Source organism: Eubalaena glacialis, chromosome 8 (genome assembly GCF_028564815.1).
Source record: "Eubalaena glacialis isolate mEubGla1 chromosome 8, mEubGla1.1.hap2.+ XY, whole genome shotgun sequence".
In the NCBI taxonomy this organism is placed as follows: domain Eukaryota; kingdom Metazoa; phylum Chordata; class Mammalia; order Artiodactyla; family Balaenidae; genus Eubalaena; species Eubalaena glacialis.
In genome coordinates, this window is record NC_083723.1 from 59,261,848 (window position 1) to 59,274,885 (window position 13,038).

General features: G+C 36.1%; 1 protein-coding gene across 1 annotated transcript in view; it reads left to right on the forward strand.

The window, feature by feature from the left end:
- The first annotated feature begins 436 nt into the window (after positions 1-436).
- Positions 437-13,038, forward strand: part of AGMO (alkylglycerol monooxygenase) — a 331,345-nt gene continuing 318,743 nt past the window's right edge. Inside the window, exons 1-3 of the mRNA XM_061197729.1 lie at positions 437-562; positions 2,202-2,332; positions 11,450-11,601. Coding sequence (XP_061053712.1) covers positions 437-562; positions 2,202-2,332; positions 11,450-11,601 — 409 coding nt within the window. The remainder of the gene's footprint in view (positions 563-2,201; positions 2,333-11,449; positions 11,602-13,038) is intronic.

The following is a 13,038-nucleotide window of genomic DNA, read 5'->3' on the forward strand; positions in this document are numbered from 1 at the left end:
AGTTTTGAATTTCCACCCACTTTTTCAGAGCGAACTTTCACCTGCTGTCACTTTTTTTCCTTCTCCTTTCCAAGGAGGTATCATGTGGTTTTGTTTGTCTTTTTTCTTTGTTAATGATAAATTATTCCACCTGCTGCCAGACTCCACTGTTTATCCTTGATTTGGGCAGGAGCCCTTCCTCCCCTTCCCCTCCCCAACGTGCGCTGTTTCTGGGACAGCGTCCCCTGCACTCTGAACTCCTTCCTGATTGATCCTTGTATTTTCCTGTCTCTCCACACAGAACCTGCTGTTGGCTGTGCTCTGTGGGGCTTTGTTTTTAGCTGTTCTCTGACAAAGGGCTTGATCTGTGCAGCACATCTCGTCCTCTTTGTTCAGCCTCTGGCTTCAACCACTGAATCACAAATACTCTCCAGCTGGGAGTCAGACAAGGGCAGAGATGAAGAACCTAGAAGCCCAACAGGATGTTTCGGTTTCCCAGGGAATTCGCATGATGTTTTACATGATGAAGCCCAATGAAACGTCATTTGAAACCCTGGAAGAGGTGCCTGATTATGTACAAAAGGTGAGACTCTTAGGTTGCTTCTGTGTCCTGGCTATCGTAAACAGAGCTGCAATGAACATTGTGGTACATGAGTCTTTTTGAATTATGGTTTTCTCAGGGAGGTGGATGGACCTGGAGTCTGTCATACAGAGTGAAGTAAGTCAGAAAGAGAAAAACAAATATTGTATGCTAACACATATATATGGAATCTAAAAAAAAAAAGGTTCTGAAGAACCTAGGGGCAGGACAAGAATAAAGACGCAGATGTAGAGAATGGACTTGAGGACACGGGGAGGGGGAAGGGTAAGCTGGGACGAAGTGAGAGAGTGGCATGGACATATATACACTACTAAATGTAAAACAGATAGCTAGTGGGAAGCAGCCGCATAGCACAGGGAGATCAGCTCGGTGCTTTGTGACCGCCTAGAGGGGTGGGGTAAGGAGGGTGAGATAAGGAGGGTGAGATAGGGAGGGTGGGAGGGAGATGCAGGAGGGAGGGGATATGGGGATATATGTATATGTACAGCTGATTCACTTTGTTATACAGCAGAAACTAACACACCATTGTAAAGCAACTACACTCCAATAAAGATGTTAAAAACAAAAACAAAAACGGGTGAGACTCTCCGGGAAGAGGCTACTCTTGCTTTTCTCTTAATAAGAAGTAAGTTAAACACATTTTGGGGTTTCGTTCATGTTCATTCTTCAAATAATTCTAATAAAAAATAATAGTTTCAAAAAAGCATGGGGCAAAAGTAGAATTTCCACTTGAATTGAATCTCCATGCAGTATCCATGACCATCTTCTCCTATTAAACTTGTCTTCCCTGATATGTTACTCCAGATTATGATAAAACTTTAAAAAGTTTTCCTGGACACAGTGGCCTTACAAATTTAGCTCTTTAGAAAACTTCAGTACTCATGATCAGCTTCCAAATGAGTGAAACCTATAACTTTTTCAGGATTTGATATCACTCCTTCTTTCTGATTTTTTAAAGAAAAAAATGTGGTACTCGCATCTTCATAAATCATTTTTTTTAATATTATGACACCAAACCTAGTCCAATATTTGTCATCAATTGTGGATGACAAGATTTTTTTTTCTGTGATATAAGAAAAAAATGCTGTATGAATAAAACTTGATGCCTAAAACAAGCATTTAAAATGACCTCATTCTCTGAAATACTCAGAAGCAAATTTTTTGTTCCTACAGTTTCAATTTTGTGATTCCTGTAATTCTAATATGAAAAACTAGAATCATGTGCATCCTTAAGGAAAGCCTTTTAAAGTGGGCCTTAGGCATGTAGATAATAGACTTCTGATTATTGCACTTATTTTCAAATGTATTTTTTAGATCTAACTTGAAACATGTCCTGCCTAATCTTTTTATTTTCTTGGCAGAATTATCGTGGTTACATCTATAGTTATATTTCATGTCCAAACTGGATGATAGAATTTAAGCACCTGTTTAGTGCGTGTCTGAAATAATCAGATTTCTTTGCCTGTTGGGAGGAAATGATCCTCTAGGATAGGTATATACCTTTTCTGCTATGAACTATCTGTCGCTCTGGGCCTACCATTTTGGGAATGACTAATTAGGAAACTTGGAAGAATTTCATACCGAGCACAATAGCATCTCTTTTCTGCAATTTCCTTTCCAGGCAACTCCATTTTTCATTTCCTTGATACTACTTGAACTGGTTGTCAGCTGGATTCGCAAAGGGAAGCCATCGGGTCCTTTGGATGATGCCTTAACATCAATGTCAGCCGGTGTTCTGTCTCGGCTTCCGAGGTGAGTTAGCTCGTTAGCAGCACTGAGCGAATAAACTGAAATTCTCCAAGTAAGATTGAAAAGAAACCCATTGTATGGGGAATTGGTCTATTTTCACATACATCCCCAAAGAACTGTTACTGTCATTATTTAACTTTTTGATGTTTTGTTCATCATGGATTTTTTACATTTGTTATTAAAAACATTGCTCTAAGTATTATTTATCTTAATTACTGAATTTATTGGTGCCTTCTTAAATTTTGCTCTGGTCCCTTCTTTCTTCTTCCCCCTTTGCAGTAGTTGTTTCCTCCATACTCTGCTACTTGCCATTACCCAGATGTCTCACGTGGTCATCCGAGTGGCCAGCTCCCATTCATTTCTTAAGTCTAAGCATAGACTTCTCTTGAAGAGTCATACTCTTCAGCAAATCTTGCCTGTTTTCCAACCCTATTTTAGGCACCACTTCACTATGGGCTCTATTCACTGTGGAGTATTGTGCTTATCCCATCATAGAATTGTCACATGATATTAAGCTCACCTGTTTGCCTCCCAGCCCTTCCTGCAGGCTTGCATGCAACTTGAGAAACAGAGGTGTTCTTTTAATTTTAACTCCTATGCCTGGAATGATGTCTGATACATGGTCGATTTTTAAAAAAAAAAAACACCTAACATTCTTATAGTGTTATGTTGATGGTGACGTCTGAGGATGAAGGGACCAAAAAACAGTAAACAATAAATGACGTACTACTGTTTAGAAAGTAAATTGTAATGTGTTTAGAGGAGATACCAATGAATGGAAGGCTCTTCAGTATATGAGAGTTTTCCAAAGAGCAGAGGGTGAGGGAAGATTCCCTTAGAAGTCTGTGCTTTGCGTTGCTGAAGAATGTTCTCATTCCTGCTTCCCACCCATTGCTTCTTTTACTGTTTTAAGAGCTTTGCTTCTAACCAGTGCTCATTGCTTTGGAATGTTTGTATGAACCGCCCAGTGGGAAACCAAGGTGGATTTTTTAAAAATAAAATGAAAACTTAATGATATCTGAGAAAAGGTAAAATAATTTCATATAATTGCATCAAATTGTTTAGATAGAAAGTAAACCTAAAGGTAAAATATTTTTCATAAATGTTACTATGAAAAAGATAGGATAATAGTTATAAAATAATAATAGTAATAATCATCATAAAAGAGTCTCTAAAAAACTACTCATATGGTTGCACATTCCTGTCAGAATCAGAGAATAATATCTCAAATTATTCTCAGTTAATTTCCAGAATACTCTAATTAAGAGTTTACAACTACCCATAATTTCCTCTATTTCATGTCTCCCTTGAACAGAACTGAACAAGAAATACGTTCAACATACTCAAGGGACATGTATATTTGGTTATTGAAAAATACCCAGTTGGTTACAATAATTCACTCTGAGAAAGTTAAGTGTATAGGTTTATGGAAATTGGACGGTTGATGAACTGTCAAAATAGCTTGATAACTGAGAAGTGCCCTGCAGGTACAATTATGGATCACATATTTTGTTGAGCTGGAATGAATTTATTAAGAACTCAGGGAGACATCAAGTTGAATGAATGCTTCAGCATTTCTTTTACTTTTTTAAGTTTGACTTTGGTCACAAGTGAGATTAGATTCTTCTCTTATAATATTGTAACAACTAGAAATACAAACTGTATCCTCAGTACTCTATTTCTGTTCAACACTGTGATTAAAAGAAAAAAAAAAAGGTACAGAGTTCTAACAGGAGACCCAATGAGTAAACATATTTCTGCTAAAAAAGAAACCCCCAAATATAAGGGAAATGGCGGGAGAGAGAGAGAGAGAGAGAGAAACCAAAACAAACCAGTCCTTCAGGGATAAGCCTGCAGTTCTTTTTCTTCACATCCCACTACTCATAACACTCCTTAAGCTAACACAAGCTGTGAACTCTGGTGCCCTTTGAAAGAAAGGGAAAAGGTTGTGAACTTGAATTTGGAGCATATTTTTCTATAGTTGTATTTTGAATGAGAACAGCATCTTGCTTCTTTTTTGTTCACAATCCTAAATTATGAAATGTGGATAACTTTGTAAGTTTTATAAAGAATTTTATCTTTCATAGTCTTATCTGAAAGATCTCGGCAAAGCAAATTATTTGAAAATAAAATTTTAAAATATTTTCGTTTACTTTGTTGCTATTAAAAAAGTTCATAGATATAAGCAGAGAAGGAAAGCTGATCCTCAGGATGCACTCCCCTCAATCCCCTTTCAGCACAAGACGAGAAGGGGGATTTGACAGAAACTCTTAGAACAATATTTCAGTTGAAGCCACAGCATCAAGGGGAATCCTCCTGCAAATCGTTAACAGCTGAAGGTTAGATTAACACGGCATTGATCATACCCTCTCCGAGGGACTAATTTCACTTTCTATACCAACAACAGGGGCTTGCCACGTCCTTAAAATACATGATTGTAAGAAAAATGGTAATGTACCATTTGTTAATCCCTTTGTGAGGAATTATACTTTGGATAATAATTTGAAATAGGCATGTGGCCTCTGAAAAAAGAAGTTGGGGAAATCAAAGTGCAACCATGAACATGTTTTTCCACTTTGCCATTCATGTAATGGAAATGCTGTGTGCAGACTTTGAGGAAAAACAATGTTTATTTGAGGATCTCAATTTCGTTATTACATAAAAGTCAAAGTACCTTGAAGATTGGTAGCATACTTACCATATTGATGGAAAAGATATATGTGTATCTTTTCAAATCTTTATGTAAGGGAAAATATTCATCAAAGACAAGATTGTACCTTGTTTACAAGCCTGTCGGACAGACCATGATATGTAATAAAAGTCCATCTGTCCTAAGAACCAGATTCTGGACAGGTCTGCATCTGTTTTGCTCTTCTGGAATCCAGTAGGCAGACTTCCTAGTCAGAATCTAGTCCTGAAATTATAGACAGATATGTGTATTTATCGTAGTTAAATGCAGTGTATCATATGCAGATAATCTGCCTTTCTATCAATTACTTGCATTTGTGACTATACAAAATTAAACTTAACAAAATATTGACTAAATCAATTTTTAAAAATCTATCTGAAACTTGTGAAATATCCTGCTACTGACTGAAATGCTAATGAGTGAAAAATAATTACGTCTTTTTTTTTTCTTGCTTGTTGAAGCAGAACTCAATTTCCAATCCTTCATTGGAAAATCGGGACTTCAATTTGTTACTTCCTTCCAATGTTTCTGCTTCCATAAATTGCATCCTCCCCAGAGAAATTTTATTCCCGATATAAATATCTACAGTATGTTTGTTTTTAATGGGTTCATTTATTCTGTTGAAACAGCAGATTATAAATCAAATTGCAATAGGTTGGAGGGATAATTTAAGTAGGTAAATTTTCAGATGAGTTGGGGACACTCTACTTTTAATACACATGGGTCACTGCCAATTTTTACTATGGAGCTAGGTCTGCAATGTTGGACCAAAGGTATGTACAGTTTTACTGGCCATGGCTGCCATGGAATTTTCCACTCCTGACAAGAAAGTTTCAATTCATCAAAAAAAAAAAAAAAAAAAATTTAAAGAGGAGGAAATTAAACTTCTTTGAGATACTTTTGACTCCTTGGGGTGGGACTAGAGAATAAAGGAAAATTGTGTACTGCATTTTTACACTAGACTTTAGTAGCAGAGGCAATACTGTTTTTGGCAACGTGGACTTCTGACAAACAAGTACCTGTCATTTGGGATGATGACTTTAGTCAACAATTATTCATTGTCTTAAGTAAGAGATAAATTCATTTATGTAATGTTAATAATGGTATTTTATTATGAATATTAATATATTTTTATTAACTTAGAAAATTATGAAACAAACACCCCATGTGAACAAAATATATCTAAAAAATCTGCTGGTTTGTTAATTATTTTTGCTAGAGAAGAATGCCCCCTTAACTTTTACATGTCCCCTTAACTTTTACCTTAGAAACCTTATAAATAGACTTTGTTTTTAATGGTGTGACTTCAGAGCTAGCTCTTAGACTATCCTTCCCAAATGAATGCAAGCTTCCTTGCACTTATTAGTCTGGCTTTGTGTGCTTATTCAGTAGAGTAATTGAATTACTTGAAGTAATTTACTTCTTGCAAAGTAAAAAATGTAGCACATTTACTTCTTCCAAATCCACCACATTGTGTTTACAAAAGTCTATGGTTTTGTGGTTGTTTTAAAAAGAAATTAAATTAAATGATTGTTTCATAAATGTCATTTGACAGTAGGAAATAGCAGTACAAATGTCTGCCTGCAGAAGGTAGAGCTTGTGTTATGTATTTTGTTATTACTGAGCAAAAATCAATATTCCACTAGATGGAGCAAAAGTGGCAGTAGCTTTACAGATAGAGAGTGCAAGTTCCTGGGCCAGGTATAAGAGATTTTGAAATAAACAACACAATTTCTCAGAAAAATCAATATATATATAGTTATATATATAACATATAGTTATATATATACTAATTTATTTATAACTTCGTGAAACTTGTAAGGGCATTTTAAATGATCTCATTTAAATATTGGTTTGTTTTCTAATTTATGACAAGATTGTTAGAAATAAAAAGTCTAATTTATTTTTTTCAATTTTGCATAATCTGGCCAAATTTCTCTAATGACAGTTATAAAATAGTACAAGTTGGCAGATGTCTGTGAACACTGAGTACGTAATTCAACTTACTCTGAAAGTTGCTTTGAAATTTTAACAGTTTGCAATGAGAGCCTTACATCAAATTTCATTTGCTTGATTAATGATTAGAGCATTGATTCTTTGCCGTGCGGGCCTATCCTGTGCATTGTAGGATGTTTAGCAGCATCCCTGGCCTCTACCCACTAGATGCCAGTAGCACAGCCCTCCACCCCAGGTGTGACAACAAAATGTCCAAATGTCTCCCGGGGGCAAAACTGCCCCAGTTGATAACCCTAAAAAAGACTGATCTAGAAAGAAAAAATTAAAACTTAGGAAAATGGAATAGAAAGTTTAAATAATCTACAGGTTTTTTTTATCTGCTTTACTACATGGTGTCAAAGCAGGTCAATTCATGGATTCATTCAATCATTCAAAAAATTCATAGTAAGTGCCTTCTAGGTGCCAGGCACAGAGCTCCCACTCCATCCCTTCCCCAACCCCCTCCCCCTTGGCAACCACCAGTCTGACAGGACAAATTTCTAGTGTGGACAGAAAAGGTTACATAAAACACATGAAAAATTAACTGTCATTCATTTGCCAGAAGATATACTTCAGACCCAAGAGAAATAGCTATTTGGGGGGAATTTATAAAGAATATAGGACAAAATGGGAGGGGAGTCTCTACACATACAGGTTGTTAATTAGAGGAGTCTAATGCCTCCTTATATTTAGATTATTTTCTCGGTCTTGCATTCAAACTTAATGAATAAAAGGAATCTAGCATTTGGTTATTCAAAGCCCCTGTGCTACCTAATTTCCATCTCCACATGATAAAGTAAGCTCACTATATATACATATTACATATGTCTCTTTCCACAGGAAAGGGGTTAGAGTTATCATTTGAATTCCAGAGTGCAGAGTCATATGCTGGGATTGGGGGCTGGGAGAGAATGAAGGAATTGGGAAGAGAAAGAGGAAGAGGGTTAGTTTTATGATTCAAGGTCTGGTGGGAACATTTTTGAAAATATAGGTGCTATTTCCTGCAATCAAGGGCTTTCCAGAGCTTGATAATCATTTCCCAGGTGTATCTCTTGCCGAATTGTTTTTAGTTGTGGGCACTCCATGGCTGTTTTTTCCCATTTATGATGGAAGAGGATCATATTCATCTTGCTGATAGAGAACCGGGAATTTAATTCCCACAGCTTCTCCACTCTTTCCCTTCACCTTGAGGAAAGTTTGGCTTCATGCTAAGGTGTGAAAAAAAAAAGAAAAAGCCTTGACTGTAGTATGTCAGGCATATTTCAGCTCGATTTGTGTCAACCCTAATAAGTAAGTTGACAGAATAATAAATTGGGTGTCTGCTCAAGACCTGGCACCTGTACAGGAAATAAAGTATTTCAATTACATGCGGTTCTTTTTGTTTTACACATGGAAGTTTTCCAGCGACCCTCTTTCTATTATTGAAGTTTTGGTATCTGAAAGCCTATTTCAATTGTCACTAGAAAACTGACAAGAAAGACAGCAACTTTAAAAAGAGATACTGAACTGGTGGGACATTGATGAGGCAGGTGGCTGTATTTGCCCTCTTTACCAATGTGTCCTCCCTTTCTTGTGCTGTGCCTGGCACCTAGAAGGCACTTACTATGAATTTTTTGAATGATTGAATGAATCCATGAATTGACCTGCTTTGACACCATGTAGTAAAGCAGATAAAAAAAACCTGTAGATTATTTAAACTTTCTATTCCATTTTCCTAAGTTTTAATTTTTTCTTTCTAGATCAGTCTTTTTTAGGGTTATCAACTGGGGCAGTTTTGCCCCCGGGAGACATTTGGACATTTTGTTGTCACACCTGGGGTGGAGGGCTGTGCTACTGGCATCTAGTGGGTAGAGGCCAGGGATGCTGCTAAACATCCTACAATGCACAGGATAGGCCCGCACGGCAAAGAATCATCTGGCCCAAATAGCAACAGTGTCAAACTTTAGAATTTCTGTTTTAGAAAAATTAAGTTAGACCATATAAAATTGATATTATTCACCATTTTTTTTCCTAAAACTTGAATTTTGTGTGGTTAATCCTCTACTAATGAGTATTATGGAGCAATTATAAGGTTTATAATTTGGGTAATAGTTTTCACAGGACAGACCCCTACAACAAAGAATTATCTTGTCCAAATGTCAATAATGACACTGTTCAGAAGCCTTAGTCTAGATGTATAAGAATTACCAACCAAGCTAACATGCTTTAAAATAAAATTCGTTCTATTCCCCTTACCCTGATAAATAACCTGGATGACAAATGGGAAGACACATTTCAAATTTCAAGTTCTTGGATTCCTCAGAGTTCCAGAACAGTGTGAGAGCCCCTGGCCCATGGCCTGTCCTGTCTTATGAGGGACCTCACACACCTGTGTGTGCACACCCCAGTCTGCTTGTCCCAGCTCTGTCTACACGTCCAAAGAAGCCACTTTTGTCTACCTTGTCATGTTGAGGACTTTACACACCTGCATAGGTGGACCCTCTGGAGGCCTGGACCAGGAAAGAGACCCATGCAGTACTGAAAGCAGGCTCAGGGCCACTTGACAGGGGATTCTGGAGTATCCAGGGCATTGCCTGAGTTGTGACAGGGTTGCTGGGTAGGTAGTCTCCTTGGATCAAGGACTCACACCTAAGGACAAAATTGCTCTTTCCAACCATATAATTGTTCGAGGAGGTCATGGAGAGGATGCGACCCTGGTTGACCTATAAGCTGGACTTCACTTACCTTTTCCCTTTCCCTTACTCTCTCCCCTGTCCATGGAATGTAAGTTCCACCTACAATCCCATGCTAACAGCTGTTTCAAGGACGCAGCCTTGAGAGAGTAAGGTGTTGTTGAGACCATCTGGACTGAATAAGTGACTTGAACCCAGTTAAGACCTTTCTAGAAAATTTTAACATTCTGGAGTGAGAGTATGGAGATTTACATGTCTTGCAGCCACCGAAGACAAACCTCTCTAAGTTCCTTGTTTGTTAAAACTGCCACTTCCCAGTCTGGAGTATTCTGTCTCTTTCTTTAGTTTCTTCTTACCCTCCGTGTATGGGGACCAATTTACAAACCTAGAGTACTCTTAAATTGAAAACTGAGTTTTAAGATCTGATAATGTGTAATCCTTTTTCAAAGTGTAGGCATTTGGCATTTCTATTAGTTATTTATATTAATGCTGTTGTGAAGAAGCCTAGTGTTTTATGTTACTGATTAAATAATAACTTGAAGGATTCAAAATGTGAGACAATTTTAAAGTTATTAAATCACAGTTAAAGTCATATCATAACTAATGTCAACATTAGATTAAAAGTAAACATCTGGGTCTCCAACAAAACCAGTAACATGCTAATTCGTAGGCGCTGACTATGTAAAGGGAAATACTAGTAAAATAATGAATTTTAACAATAAACTAATGAGCTGCTTCTTTGACTTTTATTTAAAATTAGAATATTTTAGAAATTTCTCACTTGTTCATGGTTTATAAATAAATATTAGGTAGAATAATTCATTTTACATATGAGTGATAAATACTAATGAAAAAGTCAGTTCAATCATATCTATAAAAGTGATAAAAGCAATGATTATCTTGAGTCTGATCCTAAATTTGATCACAGGAAATTTAAAAGGAAAAATACTACTCTTTATAAAATTGAACTATATTATGTATATTTTTGAAATTTCTTGAAATAAGAATTTACAGAAGCTTGGTAGAATATGTGGTAAGAGATATGCTGTCTGGGTTTTAAAAACAATTGTTTATTTCTAGGGAAAAATTATTCCCTTATATTTTGAGATCCATAGTTTATATTACTATAAGAAATACTGATATGCTATGAGAATCCAATTTGTAGTCTTAAGAATAATATCTAGAAAACATAGAGTGTGTGTGTGAAAGAGAGGAGGGACTAGACAGGAAGAGAGAGAATAGACTTGGTCAGAAGCAACTTTAATCTAAAGGCAAACTTTATGGGATTAATATATTTTAAGGCAGTAGTCATTTTGCAGTCCCTTTAAAAAATATGCTATTTATAATTTTCTACTTTTTACATTTCCTTTAAAAAGCACCCTTCTTGTGTTCTTTACTAAGATTTAGAAATGACAGTCACAGAAAATAAGTCATAGTTTTGTCATTTTTATGTTATATGGTTTCCATGAAAAGTATTTTTAAGAGACATACAAAGGGAACTTCCTAAATTCCATGAAATAGGGGAATAGTTGGCATCCATGATGCCTATGAAACAAAAGAAAACATCATGTGAATCATTTTGATACCAAGGAAATTGAGCCTCTTCAAAGGTATGATAGAGCAGTAAGAAACCAAGAGGAAGGGGGAAAGGATTTTATTTTTATGTATGAACATATTCATTTTTAAATATTATCTAAAATGTTTTAGCATAATTTTACATCTAAAATATAGTATAATCATCGCTTATACATTTTATCTTTCCAGTTTGTTTTCCAGGAGCATTGAACTGACCAGTTACATTTATATCTGGGAGAACTACAGGCTCATCAGTTTGCCTTGGGATTCTCCATGGACTTGGTATTTAACTTTCTTGGGAGTTGACTTTGGTTACTACTGGTTTCATCGTATGGCTCATGGTAAGTTGCAAACCAAGGCTTTATTGATACTCAACTTATGTTGAACTGTGTTTGCCTCATCGTTGGTATTCAGTAAATATTGATTGAACGAGTGACTAAATGAATAACTTAGTTTATTTTACAGCATCTAAAGATTAATAATGAAAGTTCATTTTGTAATTTAAATGGAAACAATCTGAAGTCATTGTTGAAAAAAAGTGAAATTACTAGACGTACATTTTTCACACCCCTTGTATCTAATTTATTTTTAAAACCATTTAGAAAGTGCTGACTATAGCATCACTTCACACCCCAGTTATCAAGGGTCTTTCAGAAGAGCTTTGTAACAGCATGGAATCCTAGGTGACCTGCTGTCATATGTAAGCCTGATTCATGTTCTTGGCAGTATTGCCATATTTACAAATGAAATGCAATCAGCTAGGCATTAGCCATAATGCACTTTAGTGTGACCACAGCTTTGCAGAATTTCTCATCTGCTACAAAGCCTTCTTACGGTACTGGTTCACTGAACTTGCTTTTGGGGATTCTTGGCCACACCTTCCAAAGAAATGTTTTGTTATGGAATGGAAAATGGAAGAGCATGGAGCTGTCTAAATCTCTCTTGGGATAAGCAGAAATTGGAGAACGATTGTAGAGCTAAGATGAACAAGTGGACTCTAAGGAGGAATTAGGCATGCAAAATATTGCTGAAGGGAAACGGAGGAAAGTGCTAATTTGGAAAAACTACTGAAGAGCAGAACTCAGGATTTCAGTGGGTAGTTGGGTTGAGTGGGTGGGGAGGAAGGAAGGAAGAGGAAGAAACCTGGAATAATAACAAAAAATAGATGGGAGATGGAAAGAAGAGCTCTGAGATCAGGGTGAATAACTGAGCTATGTGTGTAGGAGTGTGACCAAATATCCTTCCCAAGCAAGGATGAAGGAAATAGGAGTAGCATGGACAGCATTATGCTTAAGGCAGTTAAACTTTAAACATGGCATTATTTTGTTAAGCACTTTAAACATGTACATTTAATGAAACTATAAAAAGTGTTAATTCATTAAAAAGTTTGGAGTGAACAGATAAACTAGAAAAAGTTATTTATTTTGTGTGTGATAAGCTTTGTCTTTGAAAATAATAGGTCAGCTCCTTACATCATTTCCTTATATATAAATGTAAGAGGATACTCCCAAATTGAACATGATTAAGAATAAAATAGGGTTGATTTGGTAAACTTGGTATTTTATTTCAAAATAGTAGTTTTCTCCCTAAAAACTGGAGTTTTCTCCATTGGCAATTTTCCTCACTTTCTATGCAGCAAATGGGTAATGCAGAAAGCATTTACATTGTATTACTTAATTTCAGGAACCTTCTAATATCACACTGTCCTGTACAGATGTGTTTGTTTGGAAAATCTGCAAATTTGCTTAATATTTGAAAGCCCATTATAACAGGAAACA